The 27,653-nt window shown below is 45.1% G+C and overlaps 2 protein-coding genes across 4 annotated transcripts; one reads left to right on the forward strand and one right to left on the reverse strand.

Annotated features, from left to right (window-relative positions):
- The first annotated feature begins 215 nt into the window (after positions 1-215).
- Positions 216-27,390, forward strand: tfb1m (transcription factor B1, mitochondrial). 3 transcript variants are annotated; one of them, XM_086275594.1, is made up of 8 exons: positions 216-304; positions 4,512-4,658; positions 5,180-5,331; positions 5,515-5,623; positions 5,734-5,885; positions 6,210-6,329; positions 25,392-25,519; positions 26,386-27,390. In XM_086275594.1, exons 2-8 carry the CDS (start codon positions 4,526-4,528, stop codon positions 26,672-26,674), a joined length of 1,083 nt encoding a protein of 360 aa, XP_086131720.1. In that variant the 5' UTR covers positions 216-304; positions 4,512-4,525; the 3' UTR covers positions 26,675-27,390. The 3 variants fall into 3 exon arrangements, with proteins under 3 accessions (XP_086131720.1, XP_086131721.1, XP_086131722.1); XM_086275595.1 differs by having other exon boundaries at positions 297-318; XM_086275596.1 differs by lacking the exon at positions 216-304 and adding an exon at positions 1,347-1,494.
- LOC147306617 (claudin-20) lies at positions 16,058-19,152 on the reverse strand. The gene is made up of 2 exons (XM_086275598.1): positions 18,781-19,152; positions 16,058-18,132 (listed from the first exon to the last, which is right to left on the reverse strand). The coding sequence occupies exon 2, from the start codon at positions 17,951-17,953 to the stop codon at positions 17,225-17,227; it is 729 nt and encodes a 242-aa protein (XP_086131724.1). The 5' UTR covers positions 17,954-18,132; positions 18,781-19,152; the 3' UTR covers positions 16,058-17,224.
- Positions 27,391-27,653: the final 263 nt, after the last annotated feature.

The following is a 27,653-nucleotide window of genomic DNA, read 5'->3' on the forward strand; positions in this document are numbered from 1 at the left end:
TAAAAGCTACATTTGGATTTTTAGGGTTGTAGATTCTCTTTCAGATCTTATTAAGAGAAGAAATGGTGTAAAATTAGGACTACATGAACCACCAGGTGCCACTGTGTGCGCTGAAATGTCTCCCCCTTCTGGCGAAGAGGCGTCATTCATCAACACCAGCCGCCCTGTCAAGGGCACAGTGGAGCTCCGCCTACTTTAATTTGATTGGGTGATACCGGTGTTCGACGAAGTTTATTGGATATCTGGTCGTCAATACGATGACGAATAAGGAAATTCAAGGAAGAGAGCACCGCCGGTGACAAACGTGGGTAAACTCCTGTGTGTTATCAGTCTCGTGTACTCGTTGTGTGTCATTGTCATTTTTATCTCGATTTTTGGAGAAAACGGTCACGTGTTTCGTGTAAATTGGCGGCTTTCCCACGAGCTCTGCGAGCTGCATTTTAGACAGCAAGCTAACATTAGCTGCAAATGTTAGCTCCTGTGTTAAGAGTGTCACAGCAGAGTCAGCTGTCAGCTTCAGAGTGGAGTTCATAAGTCCAGTTATTCAGCTCCAGTTTCTCCTCCTAAGTCGTGGATTTACGTGACGTTGGCTGTCACAGTGAACGTGTTTTCATAACGTGGAGAACGGCACATAACTGTGTGCGGGTGTTTTCATTTAGTTTTCTGCTCAAAGGCCACAAGGAGGCGCACACAAGACACGGAGAAAAAACCTGATGTGCATCTGCTCCCATAGGTTTTTGGAGAGTTTCTGTAGTTTTGTCTCTGTTCCACCAGCACAGTGGATTTTAAGAATTATAATATCACGGTGTGGTTGAAGTGCAGGATTTCAGCTTTAATTCAAGGACGTTTTATACATAGTCCCTCATTTTCAGAGGATCTAAAGTAAATGGACAAACTAAAAAAGGTTAAGGGTGAATATTAGTAGTTCAAAGTGCTGGAGGCTAGACATTATGGACATCACTAGGTGCTGTGTTTCCTGCTTGAGATGCTCTGCAGGCCTTTAGTGCAGCTGCCTTCAGCTGCTGCCTGTCTGTGAGGCGCTCTGCCTTTTAGTTTTGTATTCAGTGACTGATAAGCTGCTCTCCTGGGCTGAGCTCAAGTGACTGGCTTGCTGATTGTAGAATACCCCATTTCTTTGCCTTGAGAAACTTTGCAGTTTGCTTTGGGCTATTATCCACCTGCACTGTGGAGCTCTGTCTGATCCACTCTGCAGCACCTGTCTGAATCTGAGCATAGAGTATAGCCTTGAACACTGCGCGGTTCATTCTGCTGCTTCTGTCAGCAGTCAGATCATCACAGAACAGTGACCTGTCATACATGCTCTTTCCTTCTACATCATTCTAGTAAAATTCACTCTATGTATCATCTGTCCAAAGAGTTTTCTTTTAGATGATTTTTTTATTTTTTATTTTTTTGGGAAAAAGTCGAATCTGGTGTTCGTGTCTCCCCCCAGTTGGCTGTAGCTCAGGAGGTCCTTTAGGTCTGGCTGAGCTGGTCAGTGCATTAATTTTTTTTAGTTTTGTTGCTTTTTATTTTATTTTTTTGTTCTGTGACAGGTTTATGTGGGTTTTTCAGCGATTGCCTCCTTCTCTTGTATCAACATCTTTTTGTACTTCATATTCAGAGTTCCAGTGGAAAAAGTACCAAATACAAGTTCAGTACTAGGACTCAGCTCCTGGTCTTTTATCTGCTAAACATGCCACCAAACTGTAAAGAAACAGGTCTCACCTGGTCATGAAGCAGTTTATAAGTCCATGGTTCAGTTGAGCTGAGACTAGGGGTGGGGGAAAAAATCGATACTGTGTAGTATCGTGATATTTTGTTTGCTAATAATGTATCGATACAGGGACAGCAGAAATCGATATTTTGTTACAAAAAAGGTTTTTGTGCTCTGACTTCAGATAGGGTTGCCAACCGTCCCTTAAAATACGGAATCGTCCCGTATTTCGAAACAAAAGTACACGTCCCGTATTGAGCTAATAAGGGACGCACTTTGTCCCGTAATACAGTGAGAATCAAAAGTAGTCTATAACTTTTAATGGAATTAACGCTTTGTTTGAAAACATAATTCCCAGCCCCTCTCCTGCTTTGTGACCAATGAGCTGACAGCACACTTATGACAATTCGAGTATGACAATTCAGATTACCGCTCATCTCATTGGTCGAGGAAAGGTCGCTTGCGGAGAAAATACCGGAAGACAACAGATGACCACAACAAGAAGCATGGCCAACAGGGAAACAAACGCCGACACTGCGGTGCAAGTCTCGGACGACAGTAAACCTAAAGCTGGGCAAACACTGTGCGATTTTTTTCAGTCACGTTATTCAGCTCCTGCTCAAACTGCACAATTGACTCGCAGGGTTAGAAGTTTGCAGGTCACGATGCAGGTCTCACACTATACTGCCCGATGCTCTGATGCGACCTGAGAGCTCACACTGTGCGTCCATAAAATGAAGGTTATAACAGAAAATCTGTCGCTCGCTCTCCCTCTCTGTCTTTCACTCACACAGACACACACGCCACCACCACCATCAACTTTGCTAAATTGCTAATGAAAAACATGATCAGGCAGCTGTGATTGAGCAGCAGTGTAAATCCAACTATTTTCACGGTTGTTGTGGTCGTGATAATTTTGTAAGGCCACATCGAAAAGACTCGGATGAGCTTTCCAAAGTTCTACAAGTTGTGCCTCCATCGCTTGTGTCCAGATCACACGCTGCACTGCCGCGCTGCTCCGTCTTTTACACCGACGTTTACGTGTTTGCGCGTGAGCAGTGTGAGCGGCTGTGGTGAGACCCTCACGAGCGATTGATGATCGGGAGCTGGTCGAGAGGTGTTAATCGCGTCTCGTTACCCCACGTATACTACACGATGCACGACACACGATGAAGGCCAAAATCGGGCCGATCGCCAAATCGGTCACACGACTCAAAAATCGGCTCAAAATGGGCCAAAAATCGCACAGTGTAAGCCCAGCATTACACTCACACAGACACACCACCACCATCAACTTTGCTAAATTGCTAATGAAAAACATTGATCAGGCAGCTGTGATTGAGCAGCAGTGTAGATCCAACTATTTTCACGGTTGTTGTGGTCGTGATAATTTTGTGATGCCACATCGAAAAGGCTCGGATGAGCTTTCCAAAGTTACCCCACGTATACTACACGATGCACGATGAAGATCACTCAAAAATCGGCTCAAAATGGGCCTAAAACCGCACAGTGTGAGCCCAGCATTAGAGCAGCAATGTTTGTTCCCCTCAGAGAAAGGGAAGAATGGGAAAAGGAAAACACCTGGCTGGAAAAAGTTAATATGGGCATGTGCAGTGAATATCAGCGCTATGTGGCCAGAAGTGTGATAATATAATTTATTTTGTGTAATAAACAACTGCAAGGATAGATGATTACAACAAATAGATCACTAATACATAAAAGTAATACATAGATGAATAATGATGATGAGTTAAGATGCGTAATCATGGGAACAAGCGGGTTTACAAACAGGAGCAGCTGATTAGCATTAGAAAAGCTGAAATAATACCTCAACTGAAGCCAATTGTACTAAATGCACTAAATGTGCACTGTTACAAGAATGTTTTTCTTTCTATTGTTTTCTATTATTTTAAGTTAAGCAGGACAGAGTTCTTTTAAAGAAAGATTTACTTATATTCTCAAAAGTTAAGCATGACAGGCTTCTGTTTAAGAAGGAGACCTGTTTTACTGTGTTAATGTTGTCATTTTGAGCTAAAAATAAATGGCTAAATGATCATTTGTTTCACATGTGTTCATATCACAAAGAATAAACATCTACTTAAATCAAATTCAAGTCAAATGGTTAAAAAAATAATTTCACACACAAAAAAAGAGCTACCACACTGGGAAGGGTGAAGACAACTGGGTCGCCCGGCCCTGGCCACGAGGTGTCCCTTATTTATTTTTCAGGGAGTTGGCAACCCTAACTTCAGAGCATGTTGATCCTTTTTCTGAGCAAGAATCCTGACATTCCTTCACTGTCCAAATGTGTTTAACTTTTTTTTTGGCAGCAATAAACATGACAGTTTACTTATTTTAATTTAAGACATGTTTTATTTTAATTAAGTTTAAAACTTTTTATTTAATGTAAAATTATATTTTGTTTTAATTTACTTTCAAATTCTTCAGTTGCTGAATGGGCTGCATAGTTATCATAAATTGCATAGTTCAGAATAGCTATAATTGTACCAGATGGTTGCATTCAGTTAAGTTGGACTAGACTTAGTTCTTATTTTATTTGTCCAGATTGGTCTTGACCCTGTTAATATATTAGTTTTATCATATTTTATTGAGTTATTCACCATTCCACTTGTTGTTCCGCTAGTCGGTTGTTTTATGTTTGTTTTTGGGTTTTTTATTGTAGCTGCTGTAACAAAGGAATTTCTTATTAATACTGTGAGATTGTGTTTTTCTTTGCTGAGGAGGCTCATCAGTCACATTTAGTCTCACAGCTTTCTGCCTTTGTTTCTCACAGCCTTCTCCCCAGTGATGGCTGCCTCGGGGAAGCTGGCTTCCTTCCGCCTGCCTCCCCTGCCGACTGTAGGTGAGCTCATAAAGCTGTACAACTTGCGAGCAGAGAAACAGCTGTCCCAGAACTTTCTGCTGGACCTGAGGCTCACAGGTTAGTCATCCAGCATTTTATTTTCTTTCTTTCATTCCTCCTTCTTCTTTTGCCCCGTCTGCAGTGTACCAAGACCCTTGAGGTCCTTCTCAGGATACAGTAGCGTGTTACATGCACTTGATTGCACGGTGCTGCACCGCCTTGTTTGAAGGCATCGAAACCGACAGGCTTTCTTTGTAGGTGAGGTTATGTAGATCTCCTACTAATGCGAATGGACCAGCTCAGTTGTTGTAGCCCTTGAGAGCTGAGCCTTAACACAATTATCAGCAATGCAGTGCAGCTTTGATCTGCTCTCTCGTCCTTGGACAAGGTGACTGTTAGATTAATGCTTTTCATCTTCATCACACAGAGGAGAGCAGATATTGCAGCATCACACTCTATTAATCTCAATTTGGACGCCCGACTCTGATGAAAACATTTGATTGAAGAACATCTTATAATTTATAGGCTGCACGAATTGAGAATGTATCCCAGGAAATTACTATAAATGAATATTGAGTGCTCCCTCTCTGTATTCTCAGACAAAATAGTGCGCCAGGCGGGCAGCTTGAGAGATGCCCACGTGTGTGAGGTGGGGCCGGGTCCCGGAGGCCTCACCCGTTCCATCCTCAATGCTGGGGCCGCAGACCTGCTTGTTGTGGAGAAAGACACACGCTTTATCCCCGGACTGAAGGTGAGCAGAACGGCCGGATCCAGGCTGGCTGAACGAGGTCACTCTGCACACACGGCTCAAACGTCCTCACCTGCAGGAGCCGGCTCCCTCTCTTTGCAGCTGTGGCCGCTTGCAGAGTGACTGATGAGTCCTTTTATTCTTTTTAAAATGATTGTTACCTGTTTATTTTTTCCATTTGCACAGCTGTTGTCTGAGGCAGCACCGGGCAGGCTGAGGATCGTCCACGGTGACATACTCACCTACAGACTGGATCGAGGATTCCCAACAAATATCTCTAAGCCATGGGAGGGAGGTAAGAGGATGAGCGTACGTAAGCTGTTACGGCAATCAAACTGAGGGAAATACGTGTGACTAAAACGTGTGTGTGTGTGTGTGTGTGTGTGTGTGTGTGTGTCTTCACAGACCCTCCAAACCTACACATCATAGGGAATCTCCCATTCAGCGTCTCAACCCCGCTGATCATCAAGTGGCTGGAAAACGTAGCGAACAGAACGGGGCCCTTCACGTTTGGACGCACCCGACTCACGCTCACTTTCCAGAAAGAGGTGGCAGAGGTGGGTGAACTCCACATGACCCACATAGACCCTAAATAAAGTCAAACACCCGTGTTTGCAGATTTCCTGAGCAATCGTCACTCTGCAGACATTTTTATTCATTTCATTCTTATTTTATTGTTGTGATTTAATATTGATTCCTTGATTCATAATTAAAAATACTTTGCAGCTGAGATGAATAGATTTGGGATGGGCCTTTCATGATTCAGGCCAACAGGCTTTATTGATGTTTGCTTAATTCTTCTCTGTCTGTGATGCAAAAATCATCTTTAGGACACGTTTAATATGCTTCAGTAACTTTCAGCAGTTGTTTTTTCCATCCAGAGGTTGACGGCCAGCACAGGCAGCAAACAGAGGAGTCGTCTTTCCATCATGGCTCAGTATCTCTGCACTGTCCACAACTGCTTCACCATCCCCGGACGGGCCTTCGTCCCCAAACCAGAGGTAGTGTTTAACTAATATTTGACTTTGTGACACTGAAAAAACCTCATCAGTGTGCTGCTGAAGTATAATTACTTTAGAGCTGGAGAAAAAGGTGTTGGGTAGGCGTTTGGCAAAGCACATGGCGTCTGATTCTTGACTTTGTTCCTCGTCCAGTTTGTGTACCAGCCGCTCGGATTAGGCTCTGCTTCAAACTGTAGTGGAATATTTTCGGTTTGTTTCAAGGTGCTGTTGAAGTTTGTGCTGATAGTTACGGTTTATTGGGAAAAGCTATAGCGAGCATTCAGATCCCCGCATGCACACCCTCGGGGGTGATGCTGGGAAAAGATTTCTTCTTTCAGAACAAAATGAAAGAAACGGTAAAGTATATTATTATTATAATAATAATAATAATGATATTAATCTTCAATATCAGTGAACAAGTGACGTTCCAGCTTTCATGACGTCAGCGGGACCTCACGGTGCCACGCTCCGGTCAGACCCTCATCATGTCACCCTGGCTCATCCCTCCACTCGTTCTTCTTGCTTTAAGGCTTCATTAAGACTGTGTTGAATCAGTGTTGTCTCACTTCTGTCTTTGGACCCTTTTTTTAGCTTGTAATGATGCCTGGTGGGTATTTGAGATGTGGCACGATCACACTGTGCCTTGTAATGAAGGCCTTGTTCTTTTTTAGGCCCAGTTTCTCTTTCTGCATCTTTCCACCCGTGTGTGAGCATCAGGGCCGATCGCGCATTTCGTCTTCAGCTTCAGTGTTTAACGTAGGACCAGAGGTGATGCATTAAAAAAAGGATCAATGCTGGCTAATACGCAGCTGGAGTTTATTTTAAATCGCACACATTCAAGTGTTTTAGAAAACTCAAGAGCTCGCTTGCATCTTTTGTACAAATAAAGCCATTTTTTTTCTTTCCCAGAATTAAAGGATAGGTGTTAGGTGGATGTCAGAGATAGACTGCTGGTCCCTCGAAGATGTCCTGGCTCTTTAGGAGACCCACTGACAGTAAATATTTAATCTCCCGTGTGGAGTAAAATGCAGCCGAGTGAATGGGACCAGTGCTGATTGCTCATTCTCTTAGAAGAGATGGATTCCAATGATTATTTCATCGCACTCAGCTGCCTTTCTGTGCATTTGTTTCTCTAGAGCATTTTATTTTTGTGTGTATGTCAAAGTGGAGCTTAATGGGCTTTAGCAGGCTTTATCTTTTGATGTAATATGCTCATATGGTATGAATACATTTGAACAGGGGAAGTTTCATGCTACACATGCGTGCAGATGAATCCGCGCCTCCCACATGCCCACACGGGCCATCTATTCCTACTAAATGTTTTAATGGGCTCTTGGTCAAATTGGTGTCATTAGGAGAGATGATGGCTGTTTGATGAGCAGCCCTCCTGCTGCTGGTGTCCTATAAAAGACCAGGAACAAGAGCACACAGAGTAGATGAAGTCTATCGTAGTAGTATGTCATGTAGTATAATTCATAAAAAGCTCAGTGGCTCTGCTTTGTTTACTGGTGCACACCAGAGTAATTACGCAGAAAAGCATGAAGAGTAAAAATGTCCTTCCATGGTTTACAGGACAGAGAGGCTGAGAGGAGCGGGACCGACTGAGGTTGTCACTCACGGGAATATTGACAGATTTCCTGCTAAAGAGAAGAAGTAACCGAGATATTGTAGATGTTGAATATACAGAAAGAAAAATGCTGCGTGCATAAATTGTTATGGTTGCTGTGCAGAGTGTTAGTACTGTACACTGCTCACAGTGCTCCTTATGAAGATGGCGATGGCTAAATACCCCCCTTTGTAGAGAGGAACTAATTATACTGGTGCTGTTAGACTGCCAAGTACCAAAGGTCTGTGTCTCTGTATCTTTCTTGCTTTCTTCACTTTGCGTGAGCCTTTTTGCGAACGTGTGTGCCAATCATTGTTGGGATTATTCTGCAGCGATGCTAATGCTTTGTACAGGACAGTAAAACAAACAACCACGGTAGCAGGTGCTGTGCACACATGCCAATTAGTGAAGTGTAAAAAAACAAAACATGTGAAGTGGTTTAATACTGTGAGATCAAACAAAGCGAGTCCCAGAGAGCCGCTGAAAAAGCCGTGAACCTTTCCAAATAACCACGATGAGAAAATAGCATCACTTCAAGGCGAAGGGGGGAGGGGAGTGTGGGTTGATTGGCCGGCTGATTTGAACGTAGAGGAGGCCGAGTATTGCAGGCTGATGGGATAATGAGAAAGGAAATGTTGAATCCATTTTACATCAGCGGCTGCGGGGGCCCGTATTGACGCGGGGTGGGCAGATAGGCTCTTATCCCCGCTGCTTAATTTGCCAGTCTTGTCCCTCTCGCCTCTGCTGTGTCACATTGAGTGACTGAGATTGTCCTTGAAGGGTTTCGAGAGTGGCGATTGGCTGCTTTGATGGTGTTCCCCCAGGCTCAGGGTGCCCTAGGTCCGTCCCACTGCAGATCACACCTGCCTCCTCTTCCTTATTAGTCGCTCTCCTCCTGTTAATTCTCACATAGATGGACAGACTGAGTGATGCTTGCATCGCTTCTGGGGTTCACAGCTATGCACGTATCTGAAGGCTCCCTGAGAAAACCGAAATAGGAACTGCCTTTCTGTTTTTGCTTTTGCTTTCATACACATCTCTAATTCATATTCTGGTCAGGGGTCAAGGGGTTTCTGAGTGCACGCTGACATCAAGCATCTGCATCCTCACTGCCTCCTTACATGCAAAGGAGCTGATTTGAAAAGAGAAAAGAGCACACGTTGACTCGCTCATCTCTCTTCCCCTTTCTTCTCCCCCATCTGGGTACAATGTAGGGCTGCCACGATTAGTCGACTAGTCACGATTATGTCGACTATTAAAATCGTCGACGACTAATTTAATAGTCGACGCATCGTTTGAAGCTTTGTAAGATCACAAAGGACGCAGGAATGAGTAGTAGGATTTAAGAGTGTAATAACGGACTGAAACAGAAGATGGCAGCACTGCATGTACAAGGATGCCAGCTGCCGTTAAACCCCGAAGAAGAAGAAGAAGCTGTGTCCCAGAATTCATAGCGCAGCTGTCAACAATGGCGGCAGCTAGTTAGTTTTAACTTTACTCTTATTATTCTTTCTGGGTCACAAAATAAACGTTTAACATATTTTCAGGCGAGAATGTAGCTGTGTAAACCTCAAATATCTGCTCAGTTTATCAAGACACCACATATTTTCAAAAGCGCTCCGACGTTTTCGGAGACGTCTGTTACCCACTAGCTCGTTAGCTAGGCGGGGGCAAGGCTAACTAGAGCCGTGAGAACACCGGACTCCCGGCAAATCGTTTTCAAACCCACCGCCGTCTTTCGCTAGTCAGGTTAAACATATATATAAGTCACTTAGATAACTTAAAAATGTTATTGTTTGGCTTTCTTTAGTATTTTATTTGTTCCTGAGTAAATCGGTTTGGCTGAGATTAAAGTTATAGTTTTTTGCACAGCTAAAACTGTCAAGCAGACAGCTGATTATCAGAAGTGTGAGACGCTGGAGAATATACTCCGGTGTCCTGTTATATTTTAGAAAGCAAGGAGTTCATTAAACTTCACCGAAACAATCTGCAAATTTCATTAAAAATTAATAAACTACCATCTTGTCTTTATTTTTAGTTAGCACAAACACTTCAAGCTGTAAGCTAATGATAGTTATATAAGACCAGATGCTGCTGGTGCAATAAGCTGTACGTCCAATGGATGATGATCTGATTAGTCGACTAATCGCAAAAATAATCGGTGACTAGTCGACTATCAAAATAATCGTTTGTGGCAGCCCTAGTACAATGTGATTAAAATCAACCTCTTTCCATCGCAGGCGGGTCTGTAAGTCGTGCAGTAGCTGCTCCGTCGCAAACAACCTGCTGTGTCCTCTGTAGAGCTCCTCGGGGGCTCCACGTTGTGCTAACAACTCGGGTATTTGCTGAATAAGGTGAGAATGAAATTGAGGCATGGGGTAGGGCATAACAGGAAATGGAATGAATAAAAGAAAATGAGCTGAGAAATAAGGGAATAAGGGTGGGTGATGATGCAAAAATGGAAGGAAATATTGGTGATGAAAACCAGAATAAATGGAAGCAGGGTTGGAGAGCAGATTATCGTCTGAATATGAGATTTGTCAAATGAAACAAAGCCCAGAGAGCACCAGAAGACAGATTCATGACAGAGATGGATCTGAGAGGAGAGCGAGGCGTACCTCCAAACAGATGGTTGTCTGGGCCGGTCATCAGCCCTGCTCTGAGTAATGGCCGTCACCCACCAACTAACCGAGCCTCACAGGAGGAGCGCCCTACAGATGTTCGCCTTGTACACAATAGTCTACCAAGAGCACAGGCCAGATGAGCAGAGGCTAAATTAAATTTGTTAATGCCGCATTGAACTTCGGTTGTAGCTGGCAGTAGTCAGAGAGCGATTGGACTTGAATTAAAGGTACTGTACATGTACTCCTCCACAGCTCCGAGTTTTGGAGACTTTTTCCTCCTCTGTTGAATTAATTTTATCCTTTTGAATTGAAACAGGTGGTTCACTGGGGAGCATGACCCAGCTCGGACCACCGTGGTGATGAATATCTTCTCTGTGATGTAATGTGGCCTCGCTGCCCGTCTCTACAGCAAGAGTGAATCTCCTCAGAGGGGCTGTGCTGCTTTCTCACCTCCCGCCACACATCCTCCACTCTCACAATTCATCTGAGCCTATTCCTATCCCATAAACGGGGTCAAACGCGGTATCAAGAGTATCAGGGAAAGTTATTTCAATGACTCGTGCCAGCCCAGAAAATGCCCGAAGGCTTGGTCTCAATACATCACGGACCCAAGGTAAAGAAATCTAAAAATACTCCCTTGCTTCTTCCTTCTCCTCTTCCTTCATTTCCGCTCACCTTAAACAAAACGCCAAGGTTGGCAGAGCTAGCTTAAGAACATCTCCAGAGAGCCACTGCCTCCTCCTAACAAGTAACTGTGCCGAGTTTAGCAAATTCAGCTCTGTTTGGTTAGTGAGCACGCAGCGGAGGGGGTGCGGTGTTTTAAAAACCCGGCTATCCTCCAAGGAAAGAAAGTTCAGCTACAAATGAGAAAAATCAAATTACAATACATTTATCATGGGGGAAAAGCCTCACCGCGATGGGAGGCATCAATCTATAAGCTATTAAGTTGAAGGCTTACTTGAGTGTCCAATTTCAACATCACACGCGGCGGTTTGTGACTTACTTTAAGGCTTTTTATGGCGACTGAAGGTGTGGGATGGATCCCAATTTTAAAGTTCCAGGTAAAGATTTACTGGCTATATTAACTAGTTTCACTGGTGAGGTGATGAACAGCATCTTATGATTAAAGGAGCTTCTTTTTCTTTCTTTCCTTGTTGCCTGTCTACAGTAATCATCATTTTAGTCAGGAGAAATATAGATTATCTAAAAATACAAAAACCTTCAGCACCCTTGAAGCGTTTAGCCTCCCTCACCTTCAGCTTACCGAATCCTCCCGGGCACGCGTCGTTCTGCACGCTCCAAAGCTAAAATATTAAAGGGCCTCCTTTGAACTGTCACAGCGTATTGTTTTCCTACAAGCTTCCCTTTTGTCATCTTCATAGCTTTTACTGCCTCTGTCAGCGATTTACCGAGCAGCTAAGGTCGTTGCCGTTATTCCCCGGCCTCACATGTGCGCAGGGACTGGAGGAGAGCGACAAAGGAAGGTCATCCTCCCTCAGCGCTGATGAGCGCATTATATTTCCAGTATGAACCTTCATGAGCATAACTGCTGTCCGAATCAGAGAGCAGCACTTTAAGGGTTGTGACACGTTGGTGCAATTTTGAGCAATGTGGATGTGAGCGATGGCATTTCCCTAACGTGCACCGAGTCTTTTGTTCATCTTATTACCATCCACGCCTCCTCCTCCTTTTTTTCCTGTTTGGTGATATCTGGAAAGACATTTTGCTGACCAGGAAGGTCAACAAACAAATGTGAGCTCGGAGTTGAAAGAAAAGCGCGTGATTAACCCCTGCCTGCAACTGACAAGTGCTCACCTCCCCTCATTTAAAGCTCACACTCCAGATCTGTCATAGCAGCAACTCGGGGTGAAAGCCTTTGATGAAAAATGTAGGTTAAATACACAGAAGGGCAGATCTTATTAGCGTTCCCCCACGAGAGGAGTAGTTATTTGATCTGCACTCGTATTGCATAACCAAACGCAGGGAAAGAATGAGACGGGGAGAGAGAGAGGCTTTAATAATCCATGTTTGTTTCAGGAAAGCATATTTTCACTCACCCTCTGTTGATGAGACTCCAATCAGCTGTAATGAGAGCCCGGATTCTAATGTAATAACCACCCCATCTGAAGTGTATAGGCTAAATATGACACCAGCGTGAACGTGAGGGAACGTGCTGTGCAGGATTGTGATCTGAACCAAACTCCCATCAAGTCTGAGACATTTTCACAGACATTTTCAATTTTAATATTAGACAAAGATCACAGAGTTTGTTTGTTGTATGAAGGGGAAAAGCTATCCAAACCTAGCTGCTACGGTACCTTGTTAAATCATGAATTAACCACAGAAAGCTTCAGTTTCAGGCCTGATTATAGCCAAACCTGTTGAATAACATTAAATAGAACCTGTGAAGTGAATCAGGCTAAAAGAGAAACAAGTGAGAGACGAGGTCACTGCCATCTCTCAGTCTGGAAAGGGTTAAAAATCCATTTCTAAAGCTTTGAGATGCCAGTGAACCACAGTGAGAGGGATTATCCACATGTTATCCACAAACCTTGGAATAGAGCTGAACCTTCCCAGGAGTGACCGGCCTACCAAAGTTACTGAACGAGCGCATCGACGCCCCGTCCAGGACGGCAGAGAACAACCCCAAACAACACTTAAAAAACTGCAGGCCTCACTTCTCTCAGTCTGACTCACATCCGAACGGCTCAGAAACAACAAAATGAACGTTTTGGAGTGAAATAATCACAGTCTGGGTTCAAATGCAGTTAAGACGCTTTGGCGTGGCCTGAAACGGGAAGTTCATGCCGGAAAACCCTCCAGTGTGGCTGAATGCAAACAATTCTGCGAATTCCTCCACAGTCATGTGAAAGGCTCGTTGCTGGTTATCATTAAAGGTGGCACAACCAGTTATTAGGTTAAAGGGAAATTACGTTTTTAACATTTGTTTGATCTGAAACGTGTAAATGTGACAAATCTGCAACAAATTAAGAAATGAGAAACGGGGTAAATACCATTTCATAGCACTGATTAATTATTAAAGAACTGGGACAAAGAAGTGTGGTCTGCAGCGGAAGAGTAAACTAGTCCATTTTCAGTTAATCTGATTGATCAGTTGGTCTAAGGATCCTTTTTTTCTAGCAAAAATGTGATAAAATACCAAAAAGAGAGGCGGCAAAAAATGTTCTTCTTTCCACCAGTTGGTAGAAGAGTTTACATGTCGTTAAACTCGTCGCTTTGTGCGAGATAAACCAGCCAACTCGGATAACTCGCGTTCCCTTCAACTCCCAGAAGTGTCGTTATTGCTTCCTTCGTGTATTCGCTCATGTTATCACTAAGAAATAACTGGAGGAGATTGGGAGCAGCTTTATAAAACCCTTTCTTTAAGTGCGATTTTCAGAGAATCCTTTTTATTTTTTTTATTCTTGTTGTTGGACGCACTGCTGTACTGGTGGGTGCTGCATACGAGCAGCCTGCCTTCCCTCCTGCACGCTGCGCAGCCTGTACCATCCAGCAATCTGTACATTTGGCAGGAAGATGAATGCTATCGCCGTCCCCATCAGCCACACACATAAAAGCACACAACATCCAGCAGGCGCGCTGCTTTCACAAAATAGTTTTATTGGTAAAAAATAGAACTACTTGCACAAGCACATTGAGACAACTGTATCAGAACTTGTGAACTGTTTATCATCACAAATATGCTCTGGCAAAGTAAGAAGTGCTAAAGCATCCACAAAAATAAGCTGCAGTTATCAAAACCATAAATCAACGTCTTGGTACAGGATACGCAGGAGAGCTTAACTCTTTTTAGGACCTAGTCACTTTGCACTCTGGCCATTTATAAGCTAATGAAATCGCGTGCTGATGATCAAGCTGCACAGCCACAAAAAAGAGAGATTTTTAGCTAATTTTTTTCCCTGCATAATCATATCAGACCGAAAGACTTTCCCTTTTTTTCCAGAGTGCCAGTTGTGTGATGTACTTGTCCTGGTCCAGAGAGGTTGAATGCTCAGCCATTTGAACCGAACTGCTGTCAAATAACGTAAACGTGCACTGACTAGTCTTCTTATAAAGAAGATATGATATGAGCGTGGTGTATCTTATACTGAACCAGTGTAAAGGAATCCCGATCCTTCAGTAGGAAACCTAAACGTATTAAAAATCTAGACGCTTGTGTACAGTTGTCACAGACCTGCAGTAAACCGGAATTCCTGAAACAAGCGTTATTTACTTTTCACTCGTCTTCCTCCTGTTTCGTCTCGCTGTGCTTTGGGAAATGAGGAATAAAGAGGATTTAAAATAACCCTCGAAAGCCGCACCGGACTGTACACAAGCATCCAGCTGATTCGGACGAATCACAAATCCATAAAACATTTGCTAATGTAGAATTCATGTACAAACAAGTTGTTAAAAAAATAAACAAAAAGAACTTCAGATATTATTAAAACGTGTCATCATGAGACCATTTGGCACATTCTCAAAACACATAACGTGTCAGTATTACTTGATGACTTGGCACATTCTTTACTTTGTTTATTGCATTGGTAATGGTGCCTGGGCAGTGAGTCGTTGTCAGGAGGCCAGTTCCTTTGGGAGCAGTCTGAGCTGGGCAAGAGGGCTAAACCGGGGCGGGGCAAAAAAAACAACCCCGCGGGGCCACCGGCAGCTCCCACAGCGAATCCCGTGGTGTGCCGGCAGCAGCCTGCAGGTGGCGAGCTGGGCTTAGCCATCTGCTCTCCCCCAGGAAGCTGCATTCTTATGAGAGAGAAGGAGAGAATGTGCAGTTCTATACATCACTGCCAAGGCCTGTCTCAAGCACAAAAACAATATTCCTCCCATCTTCTTACCTCAGAAAATAGAGCGCACGGTAACTGTGAAAGCGTAGCTGCAAAACTGACACGAGTGCGTGTTTGTGTGCGTCTCAGAAGGACATGCTTTCAACATGCATCAGTGTTCTCTTGTCAGGAATCATATCCTGACACAAGCAGGACGGGGAGATGGAGTAAAAAAAGACGAGGGCGACTGGTAGGTAAACGAGGACAGTCTGGTGGATGAAATTTAAGACACTGAGACCCTTCTGCAGGTGCAGGCTGGTAGTGTATGCGCATTGCTGACGTACTTGAAAAACAAGTCGCATATGGAGAATGACTCAAATCATTTTTAGCCTCTTGCCACACGACTACCCAGTTGGCTGTGACTCAGGATTCCTCCTCTTATCTGCTTTGTTTTTTCCTCTGTGCCACTGCACCATTAAACATCTGTTCATCCATGTGAGACCGCATGCACGGCATAGACACCATATAGGGGTGTGTTACAAAGAAGAGCCATTTTCCAGCCCCAGCCCCCCCCCCCCCCCCCCCCCCCCCCGGACCAGGGCTTCTGCTTCATGTCACTGGTTAATAAAGGGGATTAGTGAAAGTAGTGTGAGCAGAGGCTCTGATGAAAGCTTATGGCATGCCATGGCAAGAGAAAAAGATGCCCCCTACCCACCCGCCCACTCAAAATAAAACAACTTGACTGATTGACACACACATACCCCCAGACAATGCTTGAATTCGGTTTCCATGGCAGTGTGGAGGTGGATGACAGGAGAGAAAAGCACATGCAAAAAGCCGGCGTGTCGGAGTGTTTACTGCATACGAGAAGACGCACAAGTGCATGTGTAAATGTGTGGGCGTGATCGTCTGGGATGGATCGAGATGGGTAGCTGCTACTTACAGGCAGACTGTTTTTGTTTGGATGGAAATATGAGATGGTCCACTCTGCTGCTGAAGTATTGGATCACGCTCTTTTCAATTTCTCTCCATCTCTCTCATATTTCCACCTGCAGAGAGAGACGCAGGCATCTGTTTGCCTGCATTTTCTCTCTTAAATCCAGCCCAGCAGCCCACATCTACTCCTCCTGACAGTCCTCTTTGAACAGTTACAGCAGGGTAATGTTTCTACAGCTTTTCAGGCACAGGCATTGTGTGGCTATGTCTCAGTCTTCTACCAGGCATTCCGCTGTATTTGTACACAGGCTCCACACAGCATGCTTTAGAGGCAAAATATCAACGTCATTCTAGTAGCTAACAAAAATATGCCCATTTATTTCATTAGTCAATTCCATGTTGCATTCTAGTGGACAAGCATAGGATAAACTACAATGGCTTGCTATGTGAGGGTTTCCACCTACTGCTCTTGGGCTTTATATTGCCTGTTTTATCAAATGAGACGAAGGACTGAACGATTGTAAATAGCAGCTAAATAATCGTATGTTTTTTCCTTCAATTTAAACCTTTGGCGAGGAAAAAAAAAACTCCACTCAAGGCTTCCTTATTTGCTTAATTCATTCCGCAGGGAACTCTGTGTGATTTACTGATGAAGGATGTCTGCGTTTGGTTGGCAGCTTCCGTCAGTTCTGCAGCACCTTATCCTGGTATCCTGGCTCCTTGCACATTCACGCCGTTTGTTCCAAGGCGCTGCTCAGGGAATACCTCGACTGCTTGTGCTTGCAAAACAGAAAAAAGAAGATGGAGCAGAAGGAAAAATGTGATTTCAAAGTTGTTGCTCTCCTCTTTTTTTTTTTCCCCCTCCAACTCCATCCTTGAGTAGATCCTAGTGCGTAGCCGTGATGTTTCCCCTCGGGCTCGTCTCCCTTTGGCGTGCACAGCACTGCGTTATTACACGTAGTCCTGCAGGCTGTAGCCCGTCTTATTGTCTAATGGGGAGAGAGAGCAGTACTGGTGCTGGAGCTCCTGCTGCTGCTGAAGCAGCTGTTGTTGCTGCTGCTGGAGAAGCAATTTGTCAGGGGGGGGCAGCAGGACCAGATCCTGGGGTCCGTGTCTCTTTCCCGAGCAGGACATACAGAAAATGGACCCCCCCACAAAGAGGAAACCTGCGGAAACAAAGGCAACGTACACGGCACCTCCAGGCTCAAACTTATTGCTCTCGGGAACGCTGGAATCCAGGAAGTTGGTGATGACCTCATTGGTAAACCAAGACGCAGGCACCAGACACAGAAAGCCTGCAGCGACGAAGCAGCCGCCGCTGGCGATGGCGGCGTGTCGCTTGGAGCGCCGTCCACCTCCCCAGCGCGTGCATTTTAGTCCCAGGGAGGCGAGGCAAAGGCCCATGGCAGCCAGTACGCAGCACAGCACCATAGTGGTGCGAGCAGTCTGCAAGTATGCGGGTAGTGAAAGCACTGAATACTTAAGTGTGCAACTAAACATGCCTGTGCTGTACCATGTGCAGTCCATCCACAGTCCCTGCATCTGGGAGATAGCTGTGATGATGTTGGAGCCCACATCTGCGCTCACCTTCCAGTTAGGCAGCAGAGTGGCCACCATGGCGCCCATGATGCCCAGCAGAGCTAGGACGAATCCAAATATCTGCATGCCCGTGGATGCCATGCTGCTTTTCAAGTCGACGCCGCTGCCGCCTCAGCCGTTGTCCTCTCCGGGCAGCATTCACCCCGCTCCGGCACCGCTGCTCGTGGACCCCCGCCGCCTCCCTCCCCTCCTTTGGTGGTGCACCAGCTGCCAGTCAGAATCCCCCAGTTCCCCGGCTCCTCAGCTGCAGCTCCACTGGGCTGGAGGAGAGAGACGGAAATGAGAAATTCACATCTCATTCACCTCACACAAGCGCAGACTTTTTTCTTTTTCTTTTTTTGGCTGGAAACAAAGGACAGCATCAAGCACTGGCGCTAAGAGCTGGCTCAGGCTCACTGTAGGTAAGCAAAACACCGCCGGTCGTTGTGCATGTGTGCTCTACTCCTCTGCTTTTACAGAGCTACTGTCTGTGAGGAAGATGAGTTTGTGTTTGAGGTATTTGCCATGCTCAGTAGTCACAGTATGTGGACTCTGAGCTGCAGTGCCTTCACTCCACTCACACAGTCGACTGTATTTTCTACCACTTTGATTTCAGCGCTGTTTACCGAACAAACTGAGACTAGCCTTTAAAGACTTGCACAGCCTCATCTAAAGCTGGAACACCAATTATTATTTACTCGGTCGCAGAAATAAACTTTGAAAATAAAGCTTTTTTTTTCTCTATATTACTATTTTATTTTTTTTTATTTTTTTTATTCACATTTTTTAGTCGGACCTCCTGACATAACGGTTTTTCTCATTCACGGCTCGTTCCAGCTTGTAATGAACAGTAAACGCGGGCCACTTGTTTCCGTTTTGTTTCCCGGTCCAGTCTGAAAGAAAGCAGCGCTGTGGGAATGATCTCTTACCCCGGCTGGTGCAGAGCTGGCGCGTCACGGTGTTCGCAGTGATTCCGGTAAACACGGCAGGCTTCTGAGGGGGCGAGGAGCACGATTCATCCCGGACCGCGGAGCCGTTCGAGCCATCCATTTCCTTAGCAACAGAGCGGAGAGACCACACAGGCTCGGCCGGAGCCCGGAGGAATAACCGGAGCTCTCTCGCTCTCTCTCGCGCGCGCTCTCTCTCTCTTTGTGAGTCGCTCCTCGCCGGTTTGTGTGTCTGCGCGTGCGTGGGCTCGCGCGTTGGAGCAGAGCGGTCTCTGCCTCCCAACTTCAAAGACGGCTCAAACCTCACAGCTCCGCGCAGCTACTGTACTACCGACACCTCCTCCACCTTCGAGCAGCCAGAACAGGACCGGAACTACTTCTGCCGTTTCACTCGAACCGAACTCCTTTAATTACTGATTTCGCGTCATTTTCACTATTTTCTACATTATTTATCATTAATTTCACTAAACAATTACGTGACTAGTCATATATAAGTTATATATTTACACGTCTTAGGTTTATATACAAAAAATGACTTTTGCCCCCTAGAGAGAGCTTCAGTAAAATAAAACTGTCCAAACATCAGATTTTATCTGGTTATTTATTTATACATTATTTTTGTGAATTTGTTTTTGTGTTAATATTTTAGAACTGATTACAGTAGTGCATGTTGTTACAGAGTGCTATTTGTTTTTTGTTTTTTTATTTTACAAAAGGGTCATATTGGCATATAAAGAGTTTATGAAACAATAACAGGGAGAAAAATCCTTGTGCTATGCAGTATAAACTGCCCGGGGCTTTAAAAGCGCCTTGTTTGACAGAAACCTGTACATTTCCCGTTGTTTCTGGCTGTATAATAAGCAGATTTTTGTGTCGTGCAGGATTAACTTAAAGACCAGTTACAAAAAAAATGTGTGGCTCGTGGCTCAAGCATTTATTAAAAGATACCAGAAATCCCCCCATGATGGGGAAAAATGCTGCTAACTAACAAAATAAAATGATATTCATCCCATTGTTGCACTGAGCTTCCTAGTTAATCATAATTCAGTGCTGCTGTTGTTAAAATGTATGCCTAAGTAATGGCTGAGAGGGCTAGATAAGATTTCCAATCATAGCCTGACGGTACCATGGGGAAGGGTACTCTAATTAAGGCAGAAGAAATAGCTGCTATGATTGTGGCCAGATGAGCTGGTCAGGCTTTGGTATTGTGAGGCTTTGTTTTTCTAGGTCCAGAGGCCAGAGGAGCATGTGTATCCCGCCATGCCAAAACTGACCCTCCCCAGAGCATCATCTTCATCAGCATCAGTCAGCAGGATGCTAAAATTCACAGCTGCTCCCCTGTCTTTGCCCGTCTTTCCTCCCTTCCCTGTAGAGGACATAGAACAACAGGGGGAGTGGCTACTGGCTAGGACGGCCTTGATTCATGAATGACAAAGAGGACAAAAGAGCGAGAGAGGAAGAAAATCAGGCAGGGTTTAATAGAGCCGATATCCTGATATCCTTGTAAATGCAGATGTGCGTTGCTCTTATTTTGCTGCAAAGGCACAAAAACGTCCGGCTGTGGGAAATAGTTTTGCCAGTCTCCCAACTGCAGTACAGGCCAGGTATTGGAGACGGTGATGCGTGGTCATTACGTGGAGATGGTTTGGTAGCAATTGATTTGTTTAGCTATTGATCCGGTTGTTTATTTCTACCCAGCCTCCACTGTTTTTCCTGTAAACTACCCCTCAGAAACCCTGGTCTTAAAATGAGATGTGGGGATGGTGCACACAACATTAGCTCCAGTGTGATGCCGGTGTCGACCTTCGGCGCTACATTCTTAGAATTCCTTGTGGGACGCACCTGCAGCGAGATGAGAGATTTTCCAGTTTTCTACACGCACACTGCAGTATGGCGTGTGTGACCTGTCTCCTGGTAACTGATGAGATCTTAAGTGCTGATGCTGCTGTTGTTCGCTTAGAAGCAAGATAAATAAATAAATAAATAAATGCATTATAGAGGCAATGGGTGTAGCGGGAGAAGAGCAAAATGCAGTCAACAAATACCCAGTGGGTGCAGATGTGACGCTGTGATGTGTGAAGATTTTGTGGGCTATTATAAGCGTGGTCCCTTTTTATTTTATCACCTTACAGCAGAGCTCTCCAGCGTTTCTGCAGCGTAGCTGTGAGGCGCTGCCGGCCCAGCCGTGCTCCTTTTTGCCCGCGCGAGGGGCTTTTATCGTTCACTTTACGGTTTTTTTTCCCCGTTTTATGTCCGCTCTTGCGTAATTGGTTTTCAGGCTCATCGCCTTGCAACAGCGATTTGTTCACAGTTCCGATGCAAGGTGTCTTGCGATAGCTGTGATGTTGCTGTCACTGCAATCTTGTTGCAGAGCAGGGTCCAAGTCTAGTTTCACCCTACATAATATGTGCAAACCCGTCTCAGACAAAACATTTCTGACATTTTGTAAAATTACCAGCATATTAAAGACTCTCTTCGGGCTACACCGTGAAGCAAGTGGCCGAGCCTGGACTGACGTGTGTGAGGCTTTTAGTGTCCCGTATGAACTTCTTTTTCCCATGCTATCATCATTTACTGGCACAGCAAATTTCACATTTTTGGGCAAAGTTCAAGCTTTTCTATGACGAAAGTTTCTCTCCAAGGAGCTGATCTTGTCAGAGGCTAGGCTGGAGTGTCTCGAATGTCCTGTGTGCATGCCAAGGGCCAATTTCATGGGAAGTATGCTGGGCTGCCTGCACAGGAAGCCCTAAGCCCTTCCTTCTTAAACCCCTCAAGCAATATCAGCCTGGTATATTCAGTGGCATTGACTGCTGCCTTCTCCTCTCCGAGAGGCTGTCTGCCTCCTCTGATGTAATGGAGGTTGTCTTCCCAAGGTATTGTCATGATTAATGCAGCTCTTCCCTCTTCGGTTGCAGGATCTCCGTGAGCTTTTGTCTCGTGTATTCCCTGGCTGTATATAGCTTTCTTCCATCCCCCAGCTCTTTCTCCAAACCTGCCATTATGTAAGTGTCGGAGGTTCAGGTAGTGTAGTGGCTAGAGCCCGAGGGCCCCTGCCATCTCATCTTGGCTACGCTTAGAGGGACATGACAAATTACTGCTCACACGCAATTGGGTAAAGTCACCAAGAAAGACACATCGGAGATGGAAATGGGGGGAAAGGAGAGCAAGAGAAGGAAGCTGTATAAAGTAATAGTGCTGCTTTTGGAAGGTCAAACACATGAAATATAGTAAAGTGCAAATCTTTTCATGCAGATGTCCGATTATTGGGTCAGAAAAAGGTCTGAAGTTGAGGATGAAAGCAGACGTGACTGTTCAGAACGCTCGAACCGAATCACTGTACGCTTCATAAAAGGCGCCATTGTTGGTTAATCGGATTATTTGAGTTGCCATATTTGGAATAAGAAGCAGGTTCAGAGTTGGTGTAAATGTTTGAAGTCGTTGTTTCCCAAATGTAATCAAGTTATCTGAATTAAGTGAGTCAGAGCGAGAGGAATGTTCATGAGCTGGACTAAAGATCCTTACATAACAGCTCAAATTGGGCTAATGAGTTGCTTGTTTATTTTTCTTCTTCTCCTAAAAAAAATGACTCCCACAGTCTGGCCAGCCTGTGTGCTCTTCACAGGTGATCCCCACTGCTACCTTTGTACAGCACAGGGTGACGGATAATGGGCTCAGAGGGGGTCGGTAAGTCTGGGATATGCTTCACAGAGAGCACTGAAGGCATGTTCACAGCGCCTCGGCACAGGAGCCAGGTGACGGCACGTGATTTAAGATGGATTAATGGCAGGGAGTGGGACATATTACAGTGGTGCTACCTAGTGAAGTCATGTAGCAAGGCCACACATAAATCAAACGGGCAAAGTGACTTGGACAAGCTGATGGCTGAAATGCTGCTGCCTGTATAGTCCCAGTATCGACTTTTCCCTTGCTCCTCTCTTAAATCATGAAGTGCGGAATATAAATGGCCTAATTATTCCAGCAGAGAGTGAAATTAAAGACGTTCCTTTTTATTGCTTCTTCCTAGCAGATGGTGGTCTGATCTAGCGTCACCAAAGCACCCATACAAGTGTTTTTCCAGATACAAAGTCCTGACTGAATTTCTGTCGACACGACAGGTGGAGACGGCGCCTTTCATGATGCAGACAAAATACCGCAGCCCCGCCGCTGGGTGCCCAGGACGGCTCGTGGCCTTTGATTGTAAAATATTCTCTGTGTAAATGATAAACTCATTTTGAAGAAGATTTAAGATTAATTGTTTATACCCACGACATCCTTTGTCCCTGCTCCTTATGCTGCATCCAGTTTGAAGCATTCCCGTACTGTTATAGCGCACAGCCTTCAGGGCTGGTGAGACAAAGAGTCTCCACTGCTGCTGTCCCATTAAAAGCCTCTTTGGCAGGATGCTCAGCAGCAACCAGGCATCTCTGGACTACACAGGGATCTATAGATCTGATATGAGATAGAGCTGTGGTTTACAAGCGCTCCTGAACGCTACATCTGTTTTTAAAGAAAAACAACAACTCTAAATGGCTTAATTAAAATCCTTTGGTACCCTTGGACCACTTTAGCTTTCTTCCCCTAATTATCAACACCAGCCGCGACTCCCGGACAGCACGAAGCAGCTGAGAAGGAGAGTGAATCACACAATCCAGAGATACAAGCCACATGGGTGCACAAGGAGCTCCGCGGGGCACGTCGTCACCACAGGAAGACTTTGAACGGAGTTGAATTAGATGTCATTTTATTTTACCCCCGTTAAGCGTGAGAAGGGGGCGCTTATCCTTAGGGGATGTGTGGTTCACATGTTTGTATTGCCTCGAATCTTTAAATTAACATTGCCAGTCATGCACCAGCACGCTTTGCTCCTTTTGCAGCTTTTGCCATCTCTGCGGTTCCTCCCAGCGTATACCTGAATAAAAAGTCATGTGAAATTACAGATAAAAGCACTTAAGGACTACGAAATGTGTTATTATTAAGAATAGCACTCTGGATGTGTGTCTATGTAGCTCCCCTTTTCGATGTGCTCGAGCAGTCCCACTCAGTGCTCCCTCCTGAGGGAAGTAAGGCTATTACCGACTATGGAAAGACTGACAGGCAGCTGTTGTGCTCTGCTGCCCGTAGTCTGCCTGAGCTTTAGGTCCCCACGCAGTGCAGTATCACCCTGATTGTGCAGTATCTCCTTTAACTATAACTTACAGAACTGGCAGCATCATGTGAAATGTGCTTGAACAACGATGTCCTTCTTTGCGCTGCTAAAGCAAAGATCTGGAGATTCAGAAATAGTCTTTTTAATGTATTTTGGTTCTTTTGAGCTCATCATGACATTGAGGAGATAAAGAGAGTTAGAGGATGCTTTACAGGAGAACAAGTGAAGTGCTAGAATAGAACGTGTGTACGTATAGGTGCTTGAAAGTAAAAGATCTGAGAGTGAGAAAGATGCACTCTGCTGGCTCAGACGCGATTACTTCATCAGTATGTCATGTTAGCTTAGAGCTGACACAGGAAGGATCAGGAGGAGGCTGCCAGAGTGGAACTGGAGCCGAGAGTCCCACCACCAGTCCTTAACTGGGGTTCGCTTCAGGTTCCCGAACGGGGGGTACCTAAAGGGGGTTTGTGGTAACACTGTAAAGACTTCAGCTGACGTGAAATAAAAAAGTGCGTCCCTGGTCTCTCCGTGGGCAGCTCTGGATCACCTCCAGTATAGCTGGTCCTGCTTTCTCCTGCATCTGCGGTGTGCTGGGAGGTTCCAGATTTATGGATTTTATAGATATTATTTATTATGTTTGTGGTTTTCAGATATTTTGCTACAAGTAACAAAAATAAATTAATAGTCAGATGTATTACGGTGTAACACATGGCCTTATTCGTTTATTAGGGACTATGGGGCTGGTGTTGATTTAACCTGATTGGCTCCTAAGGTTTCAAACTGTTGCTGTAGTTTCTCCTGAAACGCTCGTGGGACCATTTGTCCAAATGTGACCTTCAAAAACAAAAACATTTCCAAAATATCTCCACCTTCCTGGGCTCCACCGAACCCTGGAGTACTTTTCTGGGACCTTCTTAAGTGAGCTGAAAGCAGGTATATGCGATTTAGTTCCCGCTGAATCATCCATGGCTGCCTGCATCGCTGCATCTATATATGGTCGGTCCTCAGTGGAAATGTTAGAGGCAGATAGTGGGATAAAGAGATGCGCTCTACGGTGAGTCAGGCTTGCAGGTATTAAGGAACTCGGTGGTGATGCAACAACAGAGACTCAGTTTCTATGGTCCATTGCACAGGTGTTACTGTGGCAACTGGAACTAGCTCGCCAACCAGCCATGCTGCGTCATCTTATTTTCTCCCTTCCCTCCTTCTTTTATCCCGGAGTGTTGAGCCCTTTCCCTCTTTCGCTCTCTTTGTCCAGCTTTGTATCTCTCGTGCCATCTGTCAGGAAAGCTTGTTTTTTTGGCACACTTGACATTCCCCCTCTGATCACACCTGACTGCTCTTTTTCTGCCACTTTCTTTCACCACATTCCCATGAGCACACTCTCTGCAGTCTAGTTTTAAGGTCTGTGCTAACCCCCCGCTGTCTGGATTTCCTCTCGTTGTAGGTTGACGTGGGAGTAGTTCACTTCACCCCCTTGGTTCAGCCCCAGATCCAGCAGCCCTTTCAGCTGGTGGAGAAAGTCGTCAGGAACGTTTTCCAATTCCGTAGGAAGCACTGCCATAAAGGAGTCGAGTAAGTACACGTTAACCTAATGAAGCTTGTAGGGCCTCGATCCACTCTTTCCCTCTTTTTACTTTTTAATCCATGCGTCATTCACATCAGTTATTCTCTCTCTACATTTTTCATGTCTGACGGCAACGTCTTCATCTCATCGTTAATTAGAGTGGCTTTATATATTTTTTATATTCACCATTCAGACAGCTTTTGAGTGTTTCTCTAACCAAATCTGAACATTCGAGTAACTTCAGAGCAGCTAGTAACAAAGCCAGACACCCACATGCGTGTGCCCATCGCCCCCGTGCCTGTTAGGGAAGTGTATGTAGGCCCGGATAACAAAAGAGCGCTGGCTGTTTGAAAGAGAGCAGCAATTATGAGTCACTGAGGTAGCATAGGAAAACGAGGAAGCATATTTTATGTAACTGCCGTGGGTCGGTGGCAGCAGCACCAAACTGGGGAGGCGGCACCAGCACTCGAGCACCTAAAAAGCATCTGCAGATTGTGTGGAGCTGGCTGTCACTCGCTAACCTGCAGCGAACGAGTCCGCAGCAACATCTGAGGCAGGGACAGCTTTCAGGGTGGGAGACGGCAAAATAAATAAAAATTAGCAATTGAAATCACAGCTGCTCTGTTTCTGATTTAGAAACTTTGTGTGAGTTTAATGGCAGCCCTGGACTATGCAGTGTGGCTGTGGAGTAAATTAACAATTCATGAGGACTTTGTGTGATTTCAATTAACTTCACCGATCTGAAATAATTGCTGAGGGATAATTTCTTTCTGTTTGAACTTTCTGATGCCATTAAACTTGCATGATCGTTAAGATATCAAAGCAGACTAAGCACAGGAATCTGTACTCTCGTGTCGTCGCTTTTTCCCCACAGGAAGTTGTTCCCTGAGGCGCGTCGTGTTGAACTGACACAGGAGATGATGCAGCAGGCCGACGTGGACCCCATCCTGCGCCCCACAGAACTCACCATACCCCAGTTCAGGGCGTTAGCAGATGCCTACGCTCGTCTCTGCGCTCACGAGCCCGCTCTTCTCACCTACGAGTTCAGAGAGGAGCTCAGGCTGAAGCACGTTGCCAGAAAAAGCAACACGGCATCATCGCCTACACTTACGGACGCACCGAGCGGCGTGGCAGAGTCCTCTGCAACCCCGCTGAAAAAATAAAAAGCATGGACACCAAGAGAAGGGGACTAATAGCTTCTGTTAGCACAGGGAGACAACAGTCTGCTCTTAGCTGTGACATTTCCACCTGGCATAACCATGCATTTTTAAAGCATTTCCCCTGCACACACACGGCAATTTGGTATACAGGAAATACTGGGACTCACACACAGGATCCACACAGGCTTTGGCTCAGCCCCTTAACCATTTCCTGGGATCCAACAGCTACCAGCAAGTCACGTGTTTTAGGGAGGATGAAGAAAGGCGGCTAGTTCGTTCCCCACAGAAGCTTTTTAAGAGAAAGCATCTCTTTATGTCCCAGTTCTTACTTCTTATCCATCTCACATAACACCTCATCCTGTGGGACTGAAAGAAACAGTGATTTCAGGGTGATTTAGACAAGGAGAACATGGCAGCTCCATATTCAGGCCACTTTTATTCCTTCCAGTGTGTATTGCTCAGTCTCTGGGGAGACGGCGCTTTAAGGGACAAAGAGTGCTGTGAATTTGTCAGCTCAAGAAAGACTTGTCATGCAAAAGGAAGATGGCTGCAATTAAAATATTTTTTTGTTCAAAACTTTTTGTGTTGCGTTCTGTGGGCTAATGGTGGGGTAAGATGTGCTTGTAGTATAACTGGAAAATGAGGCAAAATAATAAAATCTTACAAGTGACTGTTGTTTGTTTAATCAGAAGTATGAATAAATAGCAGCGTGTGCAGTGTTTCTCGGTGAAAGCATTGTAGTTTTAAATATTCCTCTATGAGCAGACTGTCACCAGCAGAACATGGCAGCGCTGCTTCCTGCCAGTATGGCAGATGGCGTGCTAGGGCTGAGTAGTTGCCAGAGTTAGAATTCACTCAGTTCTGATGATAGGTGGGTGATAATCGACAGCCACAATCAACAATCCGCATGACGTGCAGGAGTGATGTGATGCGCGCCGTTCAGTCTGCTCAGTCACCCCAAAATAAACTGCTCTTACGATAA

The sequence above is a fragment of the Aulonocara sp. 'chitande type north' Nkhata Bay genome, linkage group LG19 (genome assembly GCF_057382095.1).
Source record: "Aulonocara sp. 'chitande type north' Nkhata Bay isolate Kocher_YH1m ecotype deep benthic linkage group LG19, A_spYH_male_GT1.1, whole genome shotgun sequence".
Lineage (NCBI taxonomy): Eukaryota > Metazoa > Chordata > Actinopteri > Cichliformes > Cichlidae > Aulonocara > Aulonocara sp. 'chitande type north' Nkhata Bay.

What these genes read in the sequence shown, in the direction of transcription:
- tfb1m (XM_086275594.1), top strand. Translation starts at nt 4,526, where the DNA reads ATGGCTGCCTCGGGGAAGCTGGCTTCCTTCCGCCTGCCTCCCCTGCCG. An exon ending in CTCTAAGCCATGGGAGGGAG is followed by an intron (nt 5,624 to 5,733) that starts GTAAGAGGATGA and finishes GTGTCTTCACAG; the next exon opens with ACCCTCCAAACCTACACATC. An exon ending in CACTGCCATAAAGGAGTCGA is followed by an intron (nt 25,520 to 26,385) that starts GTAAGTACACGT and finishes TTTTCCCCACAG; the next exon opens with GAAGTTGTTCCCTGAGGCGC.
- LOC147306617 (XM_086275598.1), bottom strand. Translation starts at nt 17,953, where the DNA reads ATGGCATCCACGGGCATGCAGATATTTGGATTCGTCCTAGCTCTGCTG.